Here is a 24,482-nt window from a genome sequence, read left to right on the forward strand (position 1 = left end):
TCATGCCCTGACAGGGTAATAAACTTTGGGAGCGTTCTTCAGGCCACGAACTGCATTGGCGGACACAAGGGGTGCTGTGGGAACCAGTGTCGCATACTATAAGGTATGCTTGCACCCAGTCGGCTTGCACGGGCCGATTACACTTGGTTCACAGACTACCCACACATCCAAAGCCACTCCAGCACTACAATTACATTACAAGCACTTCTCACCCTACATACAATCTCTACCAGACAGCCTAAGCAACTTGGTAGAGATACATTGGTTGTATCGTCCCCACTTGGTTGGGATAGGCCGGTCCTGCAGTGGATACTCGAACGGCTGATGATGATGATGAATATATATCTATCTATCTATCTATTGCCAGACGCCTCAATCCCGTTTGGGGTGGCCACAAACAAATCGCCTCCAAGTCGCCCTGTCCCCCGCCATTTCACTGCCCTGCTCCCAACTCTCACCCCCCTCTCTCATATACCTCTCCACCCCATCCCTCCATCTCATCCTCGGCCTCCCCCTCCCTCTTCCCCCCTCCACCTCACTCACATACACTCTCTTCGTCAGTCTTTCCCCCTCCATCCTCTCCACATGGCCAAACCACCTCAGTGTGTTCCTCATAACGCTTCCTATCACATCCACATCCACACCACAACGCTCCTTTATATCCTCATTCGTCAGCCTGTCTCTCCACGTGACTCCACAGGCTCCTCTTAAATAACTCATTTCCACTGCTCTCACTCTTGACTTGTGTCCTTCCAACAATGTATGTATATATATATATATATATATATATATATATATATATATACCGTACGCCCACAGTATATATATAATATATATATATATATATATATATATATATATATATATATATATATATAATTCTTCCCTTGTACAAAGGAAAAGAGGAAAAAGAAGTGTGTGGTAATCATAGGGGCATTTGTCTTCTTAGTATAATAGGAAAAGTGTATGGTAGGATACTTATTGACAGTTAGAGAAATAACAGAGAAATTAGTTGGAGAAGAACAGGGAGGCTTTAGGAAGGGAAGAGGTTGTGTAGATCAGATATTCATTCTTAGATCTTTCGTGGAAAAGTTTCTAGAGAAGGGAAAGAAGTTGTATGCGGCTTTCATGGATTTGGAGAAAGCATATGACAGGGTGGATAAACAAAGATTGTGGAAAGTGTTAAGAATATATGGAGTAGATGGGAAGTTGTTGAATGCTGTGAAGAGTATGTACGATGGTGCGAAGGCTGCAGCGCATGTGGATGGTGAACTAAGTGAATTTTTCTCTTTAAAAGTTGGGTTGAAACAGCGATGTGTCATGTCTCCATGGTTGTTCAATCTGTACATGCATGGGGTAATAAAAGAGGTACAAGGTAGGGTAGTGGATGTTGGAGTGGCCCTGGTGAGAAAGGATAGTGTTTGGAAACTCCCTGTACTGTTGTTTGCAGATGATACTGTGTTGTTGAGTGAAGACGAAGGGGAGCTGCAAGGCTTGGTGGATGAGTTTGGGAGAGGGTGTAAGAAACGGAATCTAAAGGTGAATGTAGGGAAGAGTAAAGTGATGGTCTTTGAGAGAGGTGAAGTCAGTGAATCTACAACGAGGTTGGATGGTGAGGAATTGGAAAATGTGAGTACGTTTAAGAACTTAGGTAGTGTGCTGAGTAAGGATGGAGGTTTGGAGGGTGAAGTGCTTGAATGGGTACAGCAGGGAAGAAAGGTTGCTGGTTCTTTGAAAGCAGTGATAAGAAACAGGGAAGTGAGCATGGAAGTGAAAAAGTTACTACATGACAGTATTGTGATACCAACTCTAACGTATGGAAGTGAAGCTTGGACGTTGTTGGAAGGACACAAGTCAAGAGTGAGAGCAGTGGAAATAAGTTATTTAAGAGGAGCCTGTGGAGTCACATGGAGAGACAGGCTGACGAATGAGGATATAAAGGAGCGTTGTGGTGTGGATGTGGATGTGATAGGAAGCGTTATGAGGAACACACTGAGGTGGTTTGGCCATGTGGAGAGGATGGAGTGTGAAAGTCCGACGAAGAGAATGTATGTGAGTGAGGTGGAGGGGGGAAGAGGGAGGGGGAGGCCGAGGATGAGATGGAGGGATGGGGTGGAGAGGTAGATGAGAGAGGGGGGTGTGAGTTGGGAGCAGGGCAGTGAAATGGCGGGGGACAGGGCGACTTGGAGGCTAGTTGTTTGTGGTCACCCCAAACGGGATTGAGGCTTCTGGCTATATATATATATATATATATATATATATATATATATATATATGTATATGTATGTATTTTACGTGTCCGACTCTGGGCAAAGGCTTCAAGGCCTGTTTCTCGGGGGCAGTGACCTATCCCAAGGCCCAGTTGTCCTCCTACGCCTCCACATGTCACCACTTCGGTGCTAACACCCACCATCTATATTGAATACATGCTAGGGCTATCTCATACAGGATTGGTATATTGGTATTAGCTGGGGTATTTTCAGGACATGTCGGCGGGTCATCTAGTATATCAGGAAATTTTGCTTTTCGGAATTCAAATCCTTAAACTGTTCCCTGTCCCAGCTGAGAATCGATCCTGCGTCCGTTTGGACTGCAGGTCGCCGCTCTACCGATTCAGTCACCGCCTCCCCCATATATATATATATATATATATATATATATATATATATATCTACAGAGAGAGAGAGAAACAGACAGACAGACAGACAGACAGATATATATATATATATATATATATATATATATATATATATATCTACAGACAGAGAGAGAGACAGACAGACAGACAGACAGATATATATATATATATATATATATATATATATATATATACATACAGTATATATATACGGTGGGATCGCACAGTGCGCGAGTGGATGGGCCAGCCTGGTCCTTTTGCACTGTGAAATCGCGCACTGTGAATACATAATCTTATGGGTAAAATGACATATGGGAGGTACCCCTCATACCTTCAAATTTATTTACCCTTAGCGACATAATAATGGGAAAATTTTTCAGACATATACTACAGATATAACTACAATAACAAAAATATGGTCGGTCACCTTAATAACAGTAGACAACAGGCTTGATGGACTTAAATAACAGGGGTTCTGAGGCGTGGCAACACTTCCAGTGCCGCATGCCCCACTGCACCCCCCGCTGCACCAACACTTCCGTTCTCAGGCTCCTCCTGAGCAGCTTCCCCACGAGCCTCTAACTTAGTGACTTCAGCCTAAAACCTCTCGAAGTCGAATGTTGACAAAGTGACATTGCATCCTCTTCTTCCTCTACAGGAGCAGGATCAGACGATGTAGCTGGTTCCTCACTTTCACTTTCTTGAGGCCGCCGAGTGTAACTTGTTATGAGTGTCTGCCTCCTCCTGTTAATTTCTTGCCCGTGCTTAACTGTGTTGTAATGGAAGGCTTTGTCGTTACAAACGATAACCTCCTCGATTCTTTGTTGGCTGATATCGTGTTCCTTCACTTCCTCATTGAACTTATCCACGACAGCATGGATCTTGCTTATCATTGACATAGACAGTTCTGTGCTGCCCTCCATCACACTAGGCTCCTCAACTTGACTCTGCCTGGCTTTGGGCTCTGTGACAGCCTCGTCTATCCATTGCAACACTTCCTCGGGAGGCTGTTCCTCGGGAGAAGTGTGAGCTTCTCGAATGTCTGTCAACGTAACGTCCTCGAAACCTGGTACAGCTTGTGCTGCTGTAAGTGTTGCTCCCTCAGCCTCGACCAGTGGTTGAATGGCTGTCTCATGGTTCGTGCATAAGTGAGGCATGAGCAGTCACCACACTTGGCTCACTGTTGCAGGTGTTATCTTGTCCCAGGCTTGTAGAAAGAAATCAACTGTGTCCTTTATTGAGAAACGACACCAAAATGCCTCAACAGACATATCAGCTGAGGTGGGTGGGGATACAGCTCCTGGCTTGGACAGTACAGGATCAGCTGCCTCATCGATATCTGCATCGTGGCATTCTCCTAGGGCATGAAGCTCCACTTGTGTGTCAGTCTTCCTGCATAGGTAGTCACACACCTGTTGGTGGTATAAGTGTTTCACAGTAGTGATCAGTTCTTGATCCAGTGGCTGCATAAGTGACGTCGTCCTAGGTGGCAGAAACACAACACGACAATCTTCATGCAGATCTTGGAGGTAGGGAGGGTGACTTAGTGCATTATCGAGCACAAGAAGCATCTTGAAAGTGATGCCAAGTTCCCGACACTTGATCCTGGCATCAGGGATGCAGTGCTTCATTACCCAGTCTGACATGATGTTGCCAGTCATCCAGCCATTAACAGACTTGTACCACTACATGCCACGTGTGTCCATCTTCGTGAGGTATTTGTAACACCTAGGGTGTGAAGCTGTGTGTATAACAACTGGCCTCACCTTGTGGCTCCCAGACAGGTGTACAGTCAACATTATCATCATCTTACATTTCTGGAGCTTGCAACTAGGGGCTTGTTTGTGTTTCTTAGCGATGTAAGTCAATTTGGGCATGGCCTCGTAGTATAATGATGTTTCGTCGATGTTGTAGATCTGATCCTTGGTGTACTATCCTTCTTCAATAAGTGCTATAAATCTTGCAGGATATTCTCTTGTGGCTAGCTCACCGGCAGAGGCACATTCACCCGACAATTTGATGTGACGGAGTTCCTTGTGTTTTAAAAAATGGTGCAGCTATCCTACAGATGCCTTGAAAGTTTTGTTCACAGATAACTTGCGAGATGCTGCCTTTTAAAAGAGCTTGGCTTGGTCTCGAATATATCTACTGTTGAGTGGTACACCTTCCTTCTCCTTCCACATAATGAAGGTGGCAAGATACTTTTCCATGAGAACGATCGCATGATTACTTATGCGGGAACGGCTGTCAAGCTCAGATGCACCATACGACTTCACAAGTGCCCTGATGACATCGTGGTTTTTCTATACAGTCCTTGCTGGTGATTCAGCCAGCCCCATGGCTTTGCTGATAGCAGAGTATCCTTGCCCCTCCTCTTTTCTCTTAATTATCTCCAACTTGGTCGTGTGTGTAAGAAGTTTCTCCACTCATGGGGCTGGAGGCATGGTGCTGTGAAGGTACAAACCAGGATGGAGCAAAAACAAAGCCACCCGTAGAACATGATAGGTTAACCTGAGAGAGCGTATCCTCACTGTGCACGAGTCTTGTCTGTACTGGCATGGCCCCCCGCCTCATACCCCATGCTGTGCAGTAGAATGCCCAGGAATTTCTGCGCATCTACTTCACGACTGATGTCATGCTGGATGCGTACTGCGGGGGTGGGGGTCACATACTCAGGGAAAATGGCGTTTTATGTGCCACTCCTTGCCTCTTCCTCGTGTATTGCGGGCTAAACTCACACAATCAAGGATTTTTTGTAATTATTTTTGGTCACTCGCATACTATGCGATTTGCATACTTTGAACTCGCGCACTATGCGATCCCACTGTGTATATATATATATATATATATATATATATATATATATATATATATATATATATATATATATATATATATTCTCATCTCATCAGCTGTTTGAGTGTCCATTGCAGGACCGGCCTATTCCGACCGAAGTGGGGACGATACAGCCAATGCATCTCTACCAAGTGGCTTAGGCTGTCTGGTAGAGATTGTATGCAGGGTGAGATGTGCTTGTAATGTAATTGTTGTGTTGGAATGGCTTTGGATGTGTGTGTAGTCTGTGAACCAAGTGTAACTGGCCTGCACAAGCTGAATGGGTACAAGCATACTTTGTAGTATGCGACACTGGTTCATCCACAGCACCCCTAGTGTCTGCCAATGCAGTACGTGGCCTGAAGAACGCTCCCAAAGTTTACCCTGGCGAGGCGCGAATCCTCGTTCTTCAGTGTACGAAAACGCACACTTTACCACTGTACCACAGAGGCTCCACACACACACACACACACACACACACACACACACACACACACACATATATATATATATATATATATATATATATATATATATATAGAGTCACCTTAACAACAGTAGACAACAGGCCTGATGGACTTAAATAACAGGGGTTCCGAGGCGTGGCAACACATTTAAAGTGCCCCCGCCGCCACCCCGGCCGCACCAAGCTTGTTTAACGGTTGCTAATTTTGTATTATTCCAGGCTTTGACTAAGAAATTTATGGCCTGTCAAATGTTACATTTCTTCCAGAATGCAGCAACAGTCATTATGGTAGAGGTTGCAGGTATGCCAGGTGAAGCAGGTGAGTCAGGTGGGGCTGTGGAGGTGGAGGGGGAGGCTGCTGGTGAGTTAGGTGAGGCAATGGAGGAGGAGGGGACGGTGGCGGGAGAGTCAGGGAAAGTGGTGAGGGGAGGACCCTCCCTCTCCTCCTCTCTACTGCACACATTTTCGGCAATTTCCTTCATCTCTTCTTGCTTGTCTGTTTGATTCCTCATCTTGTTATGGACATATTGGCAGTGTAACAACTTGGTATTCGGGAAATAACCGTCATTATTATAGAAACTGGGTAACTGTTCTAACTTACTGTTATTGCCAAAAACGTTATTATCGAAGTTGTTATTGGTAAGATCTTACTGTAGACTCCTCTTGAGCACCTTCCTCAAGAGCCTCTAGGTCACTATTGGCGCGTTGTGTGTGTGTATGTGGGGGGGGGGGGTCGCGTATTAACGGAAAATGGCATTTTTGAGCCACTCCTTGCCTCTACCTCGTGTTCTGTGAGGTAAACTCGCGCATTCAAGGTTTTTGGTTATGATTTTTGGTCACTCGCACACAATGCAATTCTAACACTGAGCTCGCGCGGTAGGCGAGCCCACTGTTTATCTATCTATCTATCTATCTATATAAGTGTGTGTGTATGTGTGTGTGTTTTCTTTGTTTCAATTTCTGCGTGCGCATCTAAATGCTGGTGGGTGGTAATTCGTAGAAACATAATGTAGCCTGGGTCACAGGCAGTGTATAAAGAAAAGGGGGGCGGGGGCTGACTTAAAGTAGCACAGAATACAACTGTTCATTGGATTCATCATTTCGTTTCATTTGTGGTTGGATATTTCACATCTCAGTTTTTTGGGGAGTATTAATAAATCATTTACCGAACTATCCACCTATATCGTTTATACTATTTCATGGCCTGTAGTGCTGAAGGACTGTTGTGGTGTAAAACCTGTCTGACGAAAAATTTTCTGAATCTTCTACCCGGTGGTCAAAATAAATAGCTAGAATGGCAAGTGCAATTCTTGAATGGTAGCTGTATTTCTCAAAAATTTTCTCTGTCAAGTTTAAGTTAAATCCATCAAGCCTTTAAACGGAACTTTTTGGCAGATAACAGACGCATTACGTGTCTTTCTTTGATACTGGGGCAAAACTGTGATACATTATTGCAAATTACTCACCTTATCTGCAGGGCTGGTATTAGGGTAAAACTGATGAACATGAGAGCAAATTTATTAAGATATCATATAAAATATATAAAAGCGTCATTATTACAGGAGAGAGATTTAAAGTGGCAGTGCGATGATTTCTTTTCTACTGAAACTTAAAGTATGTGTTAAACTGAGTGTGAAAAATCATTTGCCTTATCTCAAAGATGGTGCAATGAAGGATGTATGTGATATAGAAATAAAGAATAATTACAACCTTAAGCTGTTACAAGTCAGAATGATACGCTTCTTTCAGGTTTTTAAAAATATATTTTCTTTAAGTAAATACATTGTCAGCAAATTGTTGAATATTCAGTTGGTGATGTTTTTCGTCTAATTCTTGATAGAGGGTTTGTCATTGAATTCGTATCAGGCATCGTATCTGTTGGGGAAGTCTGCTTACTCTGATGAATGAATGCTGAAGTTCTTGCTGCAACTAGTGCCTGGTTACCTGAATGATCTGCTGCCTGACTTATCAGTGAACTATTGGATTCTGATCTTGATTGGCTCATTGGTTGATCAACTAATGAACTTCTAGAGCCAGAAAATGACTGACCATATGGCAAATCAATCTCTAACTTCTTTGATACATTGACTGTCTGATTAATCAGTAAATTCCTTGTCCTAGATGCTGACTGACCAACTTGCTCATTAGTTACTGAACTAGATCCTGGGACTGCCTGCCTGCCTGACGGACTCGACGATTGTAGAGAAGGTGAGGAATTGTTGGCATTAGGAAGATTTTTCAGTAAGTCTAAAACATCTCTGTACTCTGGCAGTAGAGGTTTGATGTTGTCTTCCTCTCCTGATTCTGAATGGAGTCCTGAAAAGGAATAAACAAGCATATTCAGTATGATTTGCTTATATACATGAACGGAGGAAGTTGATTTTGTTGTCTAAGGGGGGACTTCAATATTCGCGGAATTGACCGATAGCGCATGAAAAACGCAACTGTTCCCCACTGCATCAGTAGGCACCACTGCATGCAATCTGGTGAATCATTCTGCCACTTGGCATCGCACTGGGAAAGTCGAGTCCGTAATTCTTGCGTTTTTCTTTGTTCATGTACGTGACTTCAGTGATTTTTGTCTTCCAGTCACTATGGCAAATATAAATGAGCAAAGAGTGTGCATTAACTGTCTTTTGTTCGGGAAAACCGTGGCTATGGTAGTGACAATGTTTGAGCAAACTATCAAGGAGCAGGCTATTAAAAAAAGAAAGAAAAAAAAAAAGCGCTTGAATGTTAGCCGCGTTTTAAGAATGATAACATGTCAATCCAGCACCTTCCATATCCTGGTTGTCCTTTAACATCTCGAACAGGTGAAAACATCGAGAAAATTCAACAGGCAATCTTGGAAGATCGTAGTCGCACTATTAACGAACTATTGGACGTCACAGGCGATTCATGGAGTTTAATCCAACGGAATTTGACACAAGATCTTAGAATGCACCAAGTCTCAGCAAAATTCTTTCCCAGTCTTCTAATGGAAGAAGAACAACAAACAAACTGTGTGTACATGTGTCATTACGAACTTGAAAGAACAGTTGACAAATGACCCAGAAAGCCTTTCAAACGTCGGTACAGAAGACGAGACCAGAGTTTTCGAGTATGACCGTGAAACCAAGCAGAAGTCACATTCAAGACCAAATAAAGCGCATCAGGTCAAGTCCAGCAGCAAGACAATGTTGATCTTTTTTTGACACTGGAGGGAATTGTTCATAATGAATTTGTTCCAGTGGACAGATTGTGAATCAGCAGTTTTACATTACAGTGCTGAGACATCTAAGGGAGAGCAAGCACAAACTTCCCTACAAGAGGTGCATCCTTAAATGCCCCATCACACACTGCGTTGTCAGTTCAGCATTTTATTGGCCAAAAACTACATCGTTGTTGCCCTACAACCCCGTGCTCGTAAGATCTTGCTCCCTGTGATTTTTTTTGTGTTCCCCAAGATTAAGTTAGAACTGAAAGGGAGAAGATTTGACAACTTAGAATACAGGGGAAAAAATGCTGGAGTCTCTGGACAGTGTGAAAAAAGACGACTACAGAAAGTGTTTCCAGGAATGGAAAAAGAGCTGGGACAAGTGTATAGCATCCCAAGAGACTACTCTGAAGCAAACTAAACGGATTTGCTATACATTTTGTAATAAAAGCTTCCTGTTAACAATTCCGGGAATATTTGGGTCTCCCTCGTAGTTGTCTCTGCAGCTCCTGCTTCTCACTGTCGAGGGTCTGTTGGACTGCATGACTTCAGGTGTTGCCAGGGATCTTTCATAAAGGTAATGCTGAAGGACTCTGTGTAATGTAAACATTGTTGGGAGTGAGAAAATGTGTGCTTGTATGTGGGACGGCATCACAGTGAGGGAGCAGTGGGTTGTTTGTGAACTGTAAGCTTTTATATGAGATCAGTGAAGGGGTACGGGTACATCACAAACTTGCAAACTCTACAAAACACGAAACAACATCACACTTTCCAACAGGAACACTACACAATCACACGCTGCCATCACAACAACAGACACCATACCTTCAAACAAAGAACAAGCAAACACTCTCATCAATCACTTTTCACATGTCAGCCATCTAAACCCCCATCACAACAACCGACGTATCATCCGACGTAAGAGACAGTTCCCCACAGACCCAGACTACGCACCTTTCACTTACAACCAGGCGAAGCACATCATCAGCAAACTTAAGCACTCATTTGCCTGTGGACCAGACAACATAAGCAGCATTCACCTTAAACATCTTGGACCACAAGGCATACAAGCACTCACTACCATATCAAACTAAAGCTACCGTACTCACACATTATACCCAACATCTGGAATCATGGTACTATCATCACTATCCCCAAACCCAACAAAGACCCTACGTTACCTTCCTCACACCGCCCCATCACACTCCTCTGCACCCCCTCAAAAGTCACTGAACGATTGGTACTACAACTAGTTACACCTCACACCCCCCCTAGCCCCATCACAGCATAGCTTTAGGCCGCTGCACTCCACAAACACCCTTCTTACAGACCTTACACAGGGAGTTTTTGATGGCATGAATTCAGCTAGGCCACCACACAGAACACTCCTAGTAACACTAGACACTAGCAAAGCTTTTGATGCCATCCCCCACCACAACCTCACAAAAAAAATTCTCAACACAGACATGAACAATAACACAAAAAGATGGCTGGCAAACTACTTAGCAGGCAGATGTGCACATGTATCATTTGCTGGTCAGTCTTCGAACATCAGAAACTTCACAAATGGCGTCCCCCAAGGATCTCTTTTGTCCCCTACACCCTTTAACCTATACATGCAAGACATACCCACACCCTACACACCACAGATACACATAGCTTCCTATGCAGATGATACAACACTCACATGTACACACCAAAACGCAAACACAGCTGCACACATCCTCCAACCTTACTTCAACACACTACAAGAATGGTTCATCACAAAACGGCTCAAAATAGCCTCAGCCAAATCTACGGTGACTCTTCTCACAAACTGGACAGCAGAACACAGTCACATTCCACACCTTACCATAAACAACACTCCCATACCACACACACACACACACACACACACACACACACACACACACACACACACACACACACACACACACACAATCCTTGGTGTAACATACAATACATCGGTGTCATTTAAACAACACATCACAAACACTAAAAATAAAATAACACCAAGACTCAGTACCCTGAGGTCACTTGCCCACACAACATTTGGATACAGCAAAGAAACCACCACCACAGTATACAAACAATATATACGTTCAGTGATGAATTATGCAAGTCCTGCTTGGGCTTCTAACCTCACTAAAACACACTACAACACTGTACAGACTATACAATTAAGGCCCTAAAAATAATCACAGGCTGCACAGCTACTACACCCACAGACCACCAACATCAAGAAACCAAAGTCCTCAAAGTCAAGGATCACCTAGACATGAGAGGCACCCAAATTCTCTCTGCAGCCTCCACAAACCCACAACATCCACTACACTACATGGCAACACTCCCACACACACACACGAAGGAACATCAAAACAACACCCAGCACACGATATCATACACAAATACTGTCATCTCTCCCCCTCTGGCCGCCTCAGACCAGCTGCCAGAAGCATATCCATACTCAAATCACTCGGCGCTCTTTTCAGTCACTTAAAGACAACACACAGCTGCATGCACGGCCTCCTGATATCCACCCCTCCGAATCCTATCTACCTCGTGAGGACAGGGTCCACCTGGCCAGGCTGAGATGTGGGCATCATCCAGCCCTCTTAAGTTATCAGAAGGGGTTGGACGACTCCGTCGCTGATGCATGTCCAGAATGCAACACAGCACCCCATACTATTAAGCACATCATGGAAGACTGCATTGCATACAATCACCTCCGCCAACAACACAAATACACTCCTTGAGAGCTCTGTGGGAAAGCACGGTCTCGGCCATGGCCTACTTAGGGACTCGGGGATGTTCGGCCAGACTGCCTAGGGAACAACAACTACTACTACTTGCAAGTTGCAATCTTGTCCTTTTGGGAGATGAAGTTCTGAGGAATGTGCATCCGGAGGGGACCATTGACTCGTTGGATAATGTATACTTTGCGAATCTCAATGGTGGTGGTGGATATATGTTTGTTTATATACAGTACTACTTATTATAATGGAATGATAAGAAAGTTACGTGTTCATGATATTCTGTCCAGTGTATGGAAGGTGGCCATTTAGGCTCCTTTATAAATTCTCTGCTCTATACTTATATCATTTATACTTTTGTCCTTCTTTGTCCTTAAAATATGAATTATTGATGGATAACCTCCGTACTTGACCTATGTTCCTTAATTGCATCCCTGTAACACATCTACAATTATCTGAACACTAACTGTACTGCATATTCCACTCACCTAATGTACCAGAAGAGATTGAGTCAGAGGGAGAAAAATCCCCCTCGTAGGCATAAGCTCGTAAGTCATCCTGGGCGAGCAGCGGTTGTCCAAGTATCACACCATTACTCTCTGGAACCATTTGGGTTACTGTCGTGATGTCAGTAGGAGACGTTACTACTCCACCGGCCTCTATACAACACATCATCTTCTTCACTCCAGCTTTCTGCTCAGAGGCCAGGTCTTCCACACTGGCCACTACAGTGACAGTGGAGCATCGAGGGTAAGTGTGTTTGTTGCCATCATTGAATTTCGTTTGTGAATTGAACGCGGTGGCGGAGTCTGCCAGGCTCACCTCACACAGTCCTCCTTCCTTGTCCTTCACAGCTGATAAGTCCAGAGGTGATACTACATGCTTGGTGGCTGGAAGAGTATGGAAATGCAGAATGTATTAAAGTTATGAAAATTTAAACCACTGGACATATTGAGAATGCATTTATATAATTTCTAAGGGCTAAAAAAGATTTCCTTACACTCTGTAAGGATAACTGAGTAATATGAAACTACTTAAGCACCACTGCGTTGTACCTGTACTTGTATATATTGTTGGTTCGATGCAAAACAGTAAAAGTTTGCATTTCTTTTTAGTTTAATCTCCAAAGACATTGGAAACAAATAAGTAGTTAAATATATCCACTAATTTCCTTTTGTATAGCTGGTGACAATATTACATACGATACAACATTATCAGTGGCACTCTAAACACACATAGCAAAAAGTGTCAATTTATTTTATGTGTAAATAAACATGTACAATTGACCTAAAATGCCTGAGTCTGTTCTCGGATGACAGATGCAGTTCTATTACACTGTTGATTAATGAGCAACTACTTTCGCATTCTTTCTACAAAAATAATCATCCGAGAAGTGAGTGGGCAGTACAGTTGTTCAGGGTATCATTCAGATATTCAAAGTCAAGTTGCCTTGTATCTCTGGGTGGTCTGACATGAATCTTTCATTCCGAGGACGTACTTTAAACAATATCTTTTGCTAATTATATGTCATTTCATTTATCTTACGAGAAACATTAAAATAGATGGATTATATATAGCCTTCATTAACACTGATACTACTACAGGAATGTGACAACCACGCAAAAACAGGAATTATATACTGAGGAAGGCAGGAAGGATGGTGCAGCTTACACAACAGCCCTCCCTCAAATTATAAGCCCAAAATAACCATCTGTTCAACACTTTTTGTGAAGTTGATAGGTATGAATAATTTTCAAATATCAAATTAACATAATCAAGAGCAAACTAGTAGGTTTTCATTACTTAAGAGCTCGTTAGGTTCCACAGGTATTTGTTCAGAGCCCGCTGCCACAAAATGCTGAGGGACAGGCCACTGGACGTCCTAAGAAACCCAATATTCTCACTCACCTGACACTGAGGGACGGGCCATTGAATGTTATTAGAATCTAAGCCCACTGTTCTTTACAATCCGACGCTGAGGGACGGACCATTGAATGTTCTTAGAACCTAAATTCAGTGTCCTCAACCATCCGACATTGAGTGACTGGTCATTCGGTGTTCTTAAAATCTGTACCCAATGCTTTCAGTCGCCTGGCACTGTGGTAACGAACCATACCTCATCCTCATCAACAGACATATCCACGTTTTCATTCGACATCCACTGCGTTGTTAGGGACGTCTATCTCTTAACCAGACACTCACTTTGTCGTCACAGACGTCCATCTCGTTACGGATCAAAGTAAAGTCTCTTAACTATAAAGTATATACAGTCTTAATTCCGACCGTTTTTCTGTTTAATCCCTTCATTTCTATAGTTAATTTATTGTTGTGTTACAATCTCCAGATTGTTTTATTCTGAGCTGAAGAAACTTTTGGAACAGGTGCAGTTAAATACAGGTATTACTTTCACTACAAGTTATCATGAGAATGAAAAAGAAAAGAAACAAACACACACACAGATACAGTATATGGAGGTACTCGTAGCAATAAAAATTCGGCACATTACGTCACCGTGCTGAAGCGGTACATTTCTAATCTGCTGCTCAGTCAACCAACAGTTTCTGACTAATCTGTAATCTATACACATATACTTGTTTCTTTCAGAGTCAGTCCTTGGGATTTACCCGTACGTGAATAATAGATAAGTAAAGATTGGCACAGTTCCTCAAAGCATGCAGGTTGGTACTTATAAAATCTCTAGCACTGAAAGAGACTATTGTCCTAACCCCTCTTCACAATGTTTTATAAACTATCTCACGAAATGTGTGTGTTTGTATTGTCTGACCTTTGACCGAAGAAAACTTTTCAAAATACCTAAGTAATAAAATAAAATTAAATTTAAAAGGTGTCTGGGCGTAAGTGTTCAATGAATAACTGAACCTACTGTAGTCTGAGGTGAACTGCTGACGAAGTAAAGGAATGGCACCAAACTGAAAAAAGAAAAATATCTTGAAGGAAGAGAGAAACAAAAAACTAATTGATCCATACGAGTACTCTCTCCACCACTGTGCTGATACCATAAAAAAAAAATCCATTCTGACTTTTTTGAAGGTCCGACTTTTCTGTAGTTGAATGAAATCATCTTGTTCTAAACGTCAAAATGATAAATTGCATGTAGGTCTGAATTAGATATTTTATAATATGATCCTTAAATGGGTGAAACATGAGACTGTGTATTTCTTGACTACTTACATAAAGCATTTGATGAAAACTTGAGCTTAAGTTTACTGTATTAAACTACCTCTGTATTTTGAATAAGGTTGTATTCTAACCCAGCTTCTTGATCTTGGATGAAGAGTAAGACACGTGCATCATAGTAATTCACTGTTACTGTATGTTGAAGTAGATTAGGCAAAGCCCCCTTTGGGGCTAAGATGCGAATAAATGTGTTTGAATGGATGAGTAAATGGAGAGTGAGTCGTCCTGTCTCGGCTACCTCCCTTTCCTTGGGGGAAGCAGCCTAGGTATATAGATAGATAGATAGTATGACAAACACACACACACACACACACACACACACACACACACACACACACACACACCACACACACACACACACACACACACACACACACACACACACACACACACACATCACTAATTGTACTACTGGATAAACAGGGAAAAGGAGGAAACGAAATTTGTCCAACTTTCTAACCAATTCGGGAATGGAACTTTGGGTTTCCTTGTCGCGGACTGAATGTGCCGACCAATATACCAACAGGTCCTGGAGATCATCCAGTCTGAAGCCTTGTGATGTACTGTATGCTACATCTGACCCTGGGATAGGATCAGTGTGTGAAACAGGTTTAGCAGATGGAACAGTTGGGGACAAATGTTGAATAATTACATCTCTCCTATTTGCAGTTTCAGCTGTTGGTAGACAGTCGTAATATAAAAGAGGCCTAGGCTGTTTGCCTGCTCATAAATGATGCTCTCAGATATTGTTGTACGAGGTGGAGTGACGGACATGCCTAGACAAATTCAGTGGAATAATAAGGGAGCGTTTGACCCTGGCTGTATACTTGAAGATCTTAATATACTGACGTATTTCTGACTACAGTAAAGCAACCCCTGCACAACTGTTGACTCTATACAGGGGTTTTATCCGCCCCAGTGTGGAGTACAACTCTCATGTGTGGGAAGGCTCCCTACATACAGCTCTTCTCAATAGGGTGGAGTCAAAGGCTTTTCGTCTCATTAACTCTCCTCCTCTTACTGACTCCCTTCAACCTCTGTCTTTTCGCCGCACTGTTGCATCTTTATCTCTTTTCTATCGCTACATAAATGGTCACTTCTCCTCTGAACTGTCTGCATGCATTCCTCCATCTCTACGACGGGCGCGTAGCACCCGCCTAGCAGCAAACTCTCATCCCTTTTCTGTCCAACTCTCTAATGCAAGAGTTGACCGTTACTCCCAGTCTTTCATTTATGCAACAAGTCAACTCTGGAACTGTCTCCCTCTGTCTGTATTTCCTGCTGCCTATGATCTCCAGTCTTTCAAACGCAGTGTGTCCAGGCATCTGGAAATGATCGGATCTTGAATTTGGCTGTCTACTGTATTTTGTTTTTCTCTTGGAGTGAACTGTTATTGCGGGCTCATGGCCTTTGGTTCCTTCTTCCTCGCATAAAAAAAAATGGAGTTGCTAATTTTTCGCAGAAACGACCATGGAACTGTAATGCACAATTACTAGAAAATGTAGCAAGGCCTACATTTCACATTGATGCTATCATGCGCTCATATGTGCTAAACTGTACCGATGAAGTTGGCACTGTGAAGCAGAACAGAGGAGTGCCTGGGAATATAATCCATGGGGGCAACATGAAAATGAGTTCTTGGGAATTTCTTGCTGACCGTCCCACTAATACTAAGGTATTGCATCACAGACCTGTACTTCTGGTTTTCTGAGGAGATTTCGTAGTTCTTCTTTCTCGGTGATTTACTTTGCACATTAGACTTGTTTGTTATTGATGCAAATGATGGTTATATTAACTCACAAAAAGAAGAAATGAGTTAATAGAGCTTACAATGAAAATTAAATCAACAAGACGAGCATCCACGTTTCCTATGTCAATTAAAATTCACTGAAAATATAAGGATGATGAGATAACAACAATAGATTATTGTAAATAAAGAGGGCATAGTTACTTGTATGAGTGTGTGAGATATCAGCGACAGCCTGTACGGTAAGTGGAGTATCCAAGACGTCGGTAACATTACTGATGTCAGGAGGGACTAAGGCAGCACCTCGCCCAGCACGCCACCGCTGCAGTCGCAGGGTCAGCACCACACCCAGCACAACTGACGGAATACAATACGGTCAAAGTATTAGCAAAATATAAGGCAAGTGCAGAGTAAAAACAATTACTCATCCAGAATATAATCCCATGCAATTAATTCGTATCACTGAGTCATATTACATTCTTCATTTTATCCATTCAATTTGATGATGTAATTTCTTCTCATTCGTACTATCACAAAACGAATTTCTACGGATTTTGGGAATTGTTTCAAACTGAAGGGGTTTGATGAAGCCTTAATTGACGCCCTCACTACTACACTGTAAGATGAACAAAATACTCCCGAGGTAATATAAAGTAGCTAAAAACTACATAGTCGGATTCAAAGGGTTATCGAACAGAAACAGTATGTCTTTACAAAATGTCATCCATTCTATAATACCGAAATTAACAAAACCTTGAAAACAGCACACGTTCATGAACGCCGTACTCACATTAAATAAAAAGGGGACGGTGCATCGAACGGATTATGTGTAGTATAATTACGATTGCATTACAATCAACATTTTAAAGGCATCGTTCTCACCTGTGTGATTTTTCGCCCTGTATGTCTGTATCGTGACGGAATAAAAATATCAGCCAGCTTAACCATCTCATGAGAAACAGCATTAATGGCCTAATAATTCCCGGGATGAGCTAACCTAAATGAAACAAATTAGGCCTGTGGTTGATTCAGGCACCCACTCCGTTAACAGATACATTCCGGTCATTCCAGCTCATTTCACACACGTTCATATATGATGTACAAACTATGCCCTGTGAATACGAACACTAACTTTCGCCATTGTGGTGAAGAAAAAAACACAGTGAAAAAAAAAAATGGCTGAGTTGGGTGGAGGGAAGTGAGAGGGATGGCCGGTGGTGTCGGGAGAAATTGGTGGAGGGTGACAGGAAGACACCAGGTAAAGACATGCATTTAATATGAGGCAGTGTAGATGGTGGGAACAATGAAAAGAACGGGTGGATGGAATAAAGCCACCAAGACAGGCTTGGCTACTGGTATGTGTTAAGGAAAATGTAAAGGCAGTACAGTAGATCCTGTTAAAATTGGCTTTGTAAAATGGCCAGATTGGTCATATAACTTAAAACTTTCTCGCCCTCCCCCAGAGAGGAATATTGAGACAGCACAATTTCCATGACCAACAGGTAGTCTAAATGAGGACTGTTTGATCTGCGTTCTTACCATCTTAAACAGATTACTCTCAAAATCATATTGCTCCCAGTTCCCTTACCCTAAGCTCTTCCACCAGAATTGTTTAAAATCAGATCCGAACTATCTGAACTTTGTCCAGTGACCTTGAACTTTGACCTTTCCCTGTAACCTTGACTTTCGACCAATTATTCTCAAAATCGCATCTCCTACTCCTCTTATTAATCTGAACTGTTCCACGAATTTTACTCCACATCAGGAAAAAAAAAAAGAAAATTGTGTCCTTGGCCTTTAACTTATCATTCTGAAAAACAGTTAGACTACCTCAGGTGATTTTTCGACTCATCCACGAAGTTTGATTTAAATAAGATCAGAATTGTTAAGATTTTTACTTCACACAGACAGGAGTAGAATTTTGACTTTGCCTTGTGACCTTGGTATTTGGCTGACACTTCTCAGCACTGAATCCCTTAATTTTTGCCTGAACCTTAATCCTCATACCACTTTTGGTTCACAATAGATCACGACTGTTGGAGGTGACCTGGCCTTATATCCCTACCTTGACCATTAGCTGCGACCTTAACATTTGATTGATTGTTCCCAAAATTGAATACTTTCAATTTGGTCTTATCTTCAACCATTGCCCGAAGCTTTTCTAAGCCAGATACAAACTGTTTAAGTTGATCTTGTCTTGTGAACCTGACCTTTAATCTAATGTTCTAAATATCAACATGTATTTTCCCGCCCATCATTCAAACATTCTCTCTCTCTCTCTCTCTCTCTCTCTCTCTCTCTCTCTCTCTCTCTCTCTCTCTCTCTCTCTCATTATAATATCCCTATATGTTAGGTATATACATACAGTAAATAGAAAGGCTTGTATTAAATAGTTATTGCAAGAAATATGTAGTGAATATTTATTAGCCCCATTTATATATACGAATTTTATATTGTATATCCACATATATGTTTACATAACATTATATACATGTCAAGAGAGAGATAGAGAGAGAGAATGGTGTGATGGGGGACTTTTGAAGCTGCCTACCGCTAGAGGCCACCACCGTTAACAGCCTGTCCGCTCCGAGTACGTGTTAAATTACCGTGATTTTTCTCTGTTGATATGAGAACCTTTGTGGCAAAGTATCATCATACACTATTGAAGTATTGAATAAACTTCGTAACAAAAATATAACATGGGAGAATACATTGCTCTTGTTGTTTTATTTCCCCGAAAACGAAGCCTGAATTTTGAAAACCTGTTCTTATATGTTTCTTTTCATTTTTAATAAAGCTGCTAAAAAGCTGAGTTAATTCTTGGCTCCTGAAATGTTCTATTTATACTGTACTGTAGTTTTAGCAAAACATTTGTTTTGCTTGTCAGTATCTCTTTTGGCAGAAATTTAATGATGATGTATTGAATTATTCCACATCAGCCATCCAGGCTCAGCGACTCCCCCGTTCCACAGTATTATGACTTTTTTGAAAGTGGTGGTAGCGCGTTTTCCTAGGGGGATAAGTCATGATCAAATCTTGGAACGGTGACTGTCTCTGAGCTAGGATGGCTAATGCAGAAAATTTAATACATCATTATATATATATATATTTGTCATGTGATTTTTTTTGTTTCGTTCTCTACCCACAGCTTGCATTTGTAACTGTTGTTGAATGTGTGTGTGTGTGTGTGTGTGTGTGTGTGTGTCATACGTAAAACTTTTCCTGTATTATTTTCCTTTCATTTTTTCATGCTTTAGACTATTCACACATTCATTTCTCTCTCACTCTGGAAGCATTAGGAGGGATCTGACAACACATGTCACTGCACTTCTTCCCTCCTCGACACCTCTCTCCACCCTTCCTCCACACACACACACACACACACACACACACACACACACACACACACACACACACACACACCAGATATCGCTCGGGTGTGATATCCACAGCTACGTAAATACTACAAATATCACATTAGAAACAATGATGTTTTATTTCATTCCTATAATTACATCCATCTTAGGTGCAGCAGTACTGTAAGAAAATAACTGCATCCACACACACACACACACACACACACACACACACGCCTACCATTGGGGGAACATCTGGCCTCCACCGATTGATCGATTTCTAGGATTGGTAACTTTATTGCTAATGCTAGGTAAATACTATGTTCACCACATCATTAGTAATAATATACCAACCCACTTATATGATTACCTGCAGCTAAGGTAATATATTTATGGTGGTAGAAGAAAAAAAAATCATAACGATAAATATACCTTATCAGACCTTAACCTAGAAAATGCCCTTTTCCTCAACGCATAATATTCATGTTCCTGCCAAAAATGCAGTTTCTGATGTGTTAGCTTTGAGTGAAACGAAGATGAAAGAGAAGGGGGAATCTATGGAAGTGTTAATGGAAGATTGTCAGGTGTTGATAGAGGAAGGGCAAGAGAAGGTGTGGCCTTGTTAGTGAGTCCGGAAGTACAGCAATGTGTGATTGAATGGAAGGAGGTGTCATCGAGACTGATGTGGGTGAAAGCGAAATTTGAACCGAGTTGTGGGTGTTTGTGAGTGCATATGGGCCTGGTAGTGAAAGGGATGAACAAGAGAGGGAGTCTTTCTGGAATGATGTTGATGAGTGTCTGCAGTGTTTTGGAGCGAATGTGAATGTGGTAATGATGGGAGATCTGAATGCTAGAGTGGGAAATGTAGCAGTTGAAGGCGTAGTTGGTATGCATGGTGTGACTGGAAGAAATGAAAATGGGGAACAAATGATAGCGATGTGTGTTGAGCGAGAGATGGTGATTGGAAATACGCCGTTTGAGAAGAAAGATATTTATAAGTATACATGGGTGAGACAGGAGGGTGGAAGGGTTGTTGATAGAGCTTTGATGGACTATGTGGTTGTGTCTAGGAATGTAATAGGAAGATTGTTGGATGTGAGAGTTCTGAGAGGGGAGGGTGGAGGTATGTCTGACCACTACCTGGTGGAGGGAAAGTTAAGAGTAGGTAAGAGATGGGTGAGAGCTAGGAGGGTTAGGTGTGGCAGGGAGGTTTTGAAAGTGAGTGAGTTGGATAAAAGAGAGAAAAAGATATAGTGTCAGGAGAAATTGAAAGATGAGTGGAACGCACTGAAAGATCGGGAAAATGGCAGCGTGGAGGAGGAATGGCAGTTGTTTAAGAGAGCTGTGATGGGGCATGCAGAAGAGGTGTGTGGTGTGAGATGTGTGGGTGGTGGTGTAAGAAAAGGAAGTGAATGGTGGTGCGAGGAAGTAAGGATGGTTGTGGCTGAGAAGAGACGTGCATATGAAGTGTGGCTGCAGAGGAAGGATTAGATGTCATATGAAAGGTATAAGGAAAAGAGGAATAGAGCGAGAAGGGTTGTACGTGATGCTAAAGTGGCAGCAGATGAGAGGTGGGGTAGGCGGCTGACAGAGAATTTTCAACAGAATAAGAAAATGTTTTGGAAGGAGGTGAAAAGGGTGCGAAAGGGAGAGTCTGGGAAGGAAGAACGAGTAAAATCAGAGGATCGAAGGATGTTAATTGAGATGGATGCAGTAAGGAAGAGATGGGCAGAGTATTTTGAAAGATTGTTAAATGTAGAGGAGGAAAGGGTGGCTGAGATTGTGGCGGATGGAAGGGTGCAAGGAATAAATGTGTTGGGAGAGTTAAATGATTCTTTGATCACGAAGGAGGAAGTGGAGAAGGCAGTAAAGGAGATGAAAACAGGGAAAGCTGCAGGTATGGATGGGTGTGCTGTGGAATGCCTGAAGGGTGGTGGAGTGACTATTGTTGACTGGTTAGTAAGATTGTTGAATGTGTGCTTTGAGAAAGGTATGGTGCCAATTGACTGGGCGGGTGCTTGTGAGGTCCCGTTGTATAAAGGCAAGGGTGATAAGTATGAATGTACTAGCTTTAGGGGTATAAGTCTGTTGAGTGTTGTAGGTAAGGTGTATGGTCGAGTGTTAATTATGAGAGTTAGAGAGGGTACAGAGGGAGTGATTGCTGATGAGCAGTGTGGCTTTAGGAGAGGGAGGGGATGCGTTGATCAGGTGTTTGCTGTGAGACAAGTGTGTGAAAAGTATTTAGCGAAAGGCAAGGATGTGTTTTGGGCATTTATGGATTTAGAGAAAGCGTATGATAGAATTGATAGGGAGGCTTTGTGAACTGTTTTAAGATTGTATGGATTTGATGGTAGGTTACTAAAAGGGGTGAAAAGTTTTTATGTAAATAGTAGAGCGTGTGTAAGAGTGGGAAATGCTGTGAGTGATTGGTTTCCCGTGAGAGTGGGGCTGCGACGGGGATGTGTGATGTTGCCTTGGTTGTTTAATATTTACATGGATGGTGTTGTAAGGGAGGTGAATGCAAGAGTTGTAGGTGGAGGTCTGAGTCTGGTGAATGTTGATGGTGGAGAGTGGAATCTGAAGCAGCTGCTGTTTGCAGATGATACTGCACTGGTGACTGATTCAGAGCAGAGATTGAGACAGTTGGTAGAGGAGTTTGGAAGGGTGTGTGAAAGGAGGAAATTGAAAGTAAATGAGAATAAGAGTAAAGTGATGAAGTGTACGAGGTTGATAGATGGTAGGGGGATGAATATAGTTTTGAATGGTGAGTTGCTTCAGGAGGTAGATTGTTTTAAATATCTAGGGTCACATGTTGCTCTGGATGGAAGAATAGATGCAGAAGTGAAGTTTAGAATAAATGAAGTAGGAAAGGTGCTGGGAGGAATGAAAAAAGTGTTTAAATGTCGTTCGCTTAGAATGGATGTAAAGAGAAGGCTGTATGAGGGTGTTGTGGTACCGACTGCGTTATATGGGGCTGAAACATGAAATATGGGTGTAGCAGAGAGGAAAAGTTTGAATGTAATGGAGATGAGGTGTCTGAGGAGTATGTGTGGAGTGACGCGTATGGATCAGGTGCGAAATGATGTAGTGCGAAGGAGAACTGGAGTTGTTCGGGAGATGGCTGGTTGAGTTGAGCAGAGGGTGTTGCGATGGTTTGGGCATATGGAGAGAATGGATAATGAGCGATTGGTGAAAAAGATAACTAGATCTGATGTGAGAGGTGTAAGGCTGAGAGGAAGACCACGAATAGGATGGATGGACAGTGTGAAGAGAGCGTTGGATGCGAGAGGGATGTCTGTTGAGCAAGGAAGAGTGGCTGTGCGTGACAGAAATAAATGGAGAGAAATTGTGAATGAATAAGTGATGACGCAGCCCTGAGGGGTTATTCTCCCGCATTTGGTCTGATCAGCTAGTCAGGTCAGGTGCGGGTAAGGGGATGGGTCTGTTATGATGTGGCAGGGGTAAACCAGTTCTGCTGTCGGGCCCTGCTGCAGATGTCACTGATTGCATTGCGCAGTTGACCCTTGTGTGGTGTGTTGCGGTGAGGATCTGTCCGTTCTCCCCTTTGGGGCTAAGATGCGAATGAATGTGTTTGAATGGATGAGTAAATGGGGAGTGTGTCGTCCTGTCTCGGCTACCTCCCTTTCCTTGGGGGAAGCAGCCTAGGTATATAGATAGATAGATAGATTTCTCCAAAAGTACGTCGATTTTGATTTATAAATAATTCTGTGGGTAGTTGCACGATGGAATTTCCTAGCCACTGACATACATTTCACGGAAATCTATAAGTAACCAAAAGTGACATTTTGCTGCATCACGAGGGGTCTGCACGGCCACTTGCCGCAGCCAACGGGTTAACACTCTCTGAGCACCATAGAACAGGCCTGAAGGCAAACCCAAAGGCTTACCGTCACTCTTACTACGCTCCTGATGGTGACGTGGCATGGATGTGTTGCTGTAATATCCAGGGTGGTCACAAAACCTCCAATATATGGCAGGAACGTGTGCAATAGCAGAGAAGGTAGTGCGCAGTACGACTCAAGAGTAGTGATGTGTCGTTTCGTGAACGATCCGGTTCATAGAGCCGACTGTTTTAAGTGAACGATGGGAGCCGGCTCCCGAATGGGAGACGTTTACTTTTTTATTTTTTGGTAAAGTAATAAATGAGAGAAAGGTAGGATGGACACACGTTTATTAAATACGACCCAGAAACACCGCTTCTCAATCACTACTAAAAACCAAGCAGAGTGAGACATCTTGTTCTTAAAGATACTCTATGCTGGAAGCCCTCAA

The 24,482-nt window shown here is 42.5% G+C and overlaps 1 protein-coding gene across 1 annotated transcript in view; it reads right to left on the bottom strand.

The window, feature by feature from the left end:
• Positions 1 to 5,165: 5,165 nt before the first annotated feature.
• Positions 5,166 to 24,482, bottom strand: part of LOC145411964 (putative neural-cadherin 2) — a 452,962-nt gene continuing 433,645 nt past the window's right edge. Inside the window, exons 27-30 of the mRNA XM_080281935.1 lie at positions 17,038 to 17,190; positions 12,377 to 12,778; positions 8,073 to 8,255; positions 5,166 to 5,287 (exon numbers count right to left, since the gene is read on the bottom strand). Of these exons, the coding sequence (XP_080138061.1) occupies positions 5,166 to 5,287; positions 8,073 to 8,255; positions 12,377 to 12,778; positions 17,038 to 17,190 (860 nt within the window). The remainder of the gene's footprint in view (positions 5,288 to 8,072; positions 8,256 to 12,376; positions 12,779 to 17,037; positions 17,191 to 24,482) is intronic.

Source organism: Coenobita brevimanus, chromosome 91 (genome assembly GCF_032717465.1).
Source record: "Coenobita brevimanus isolate Jiangsu-jjx chromosome 91, ASM3271746v2, whole genome shotgun sequence".
Classification (NCBI taxonomy): domain Eukaryota; kingdom Metazoa; phylum Arthropoda; class Malacostraca; order Decapoda; family Coenobitidae; genus Coenobita; species Coenobita brevimanus.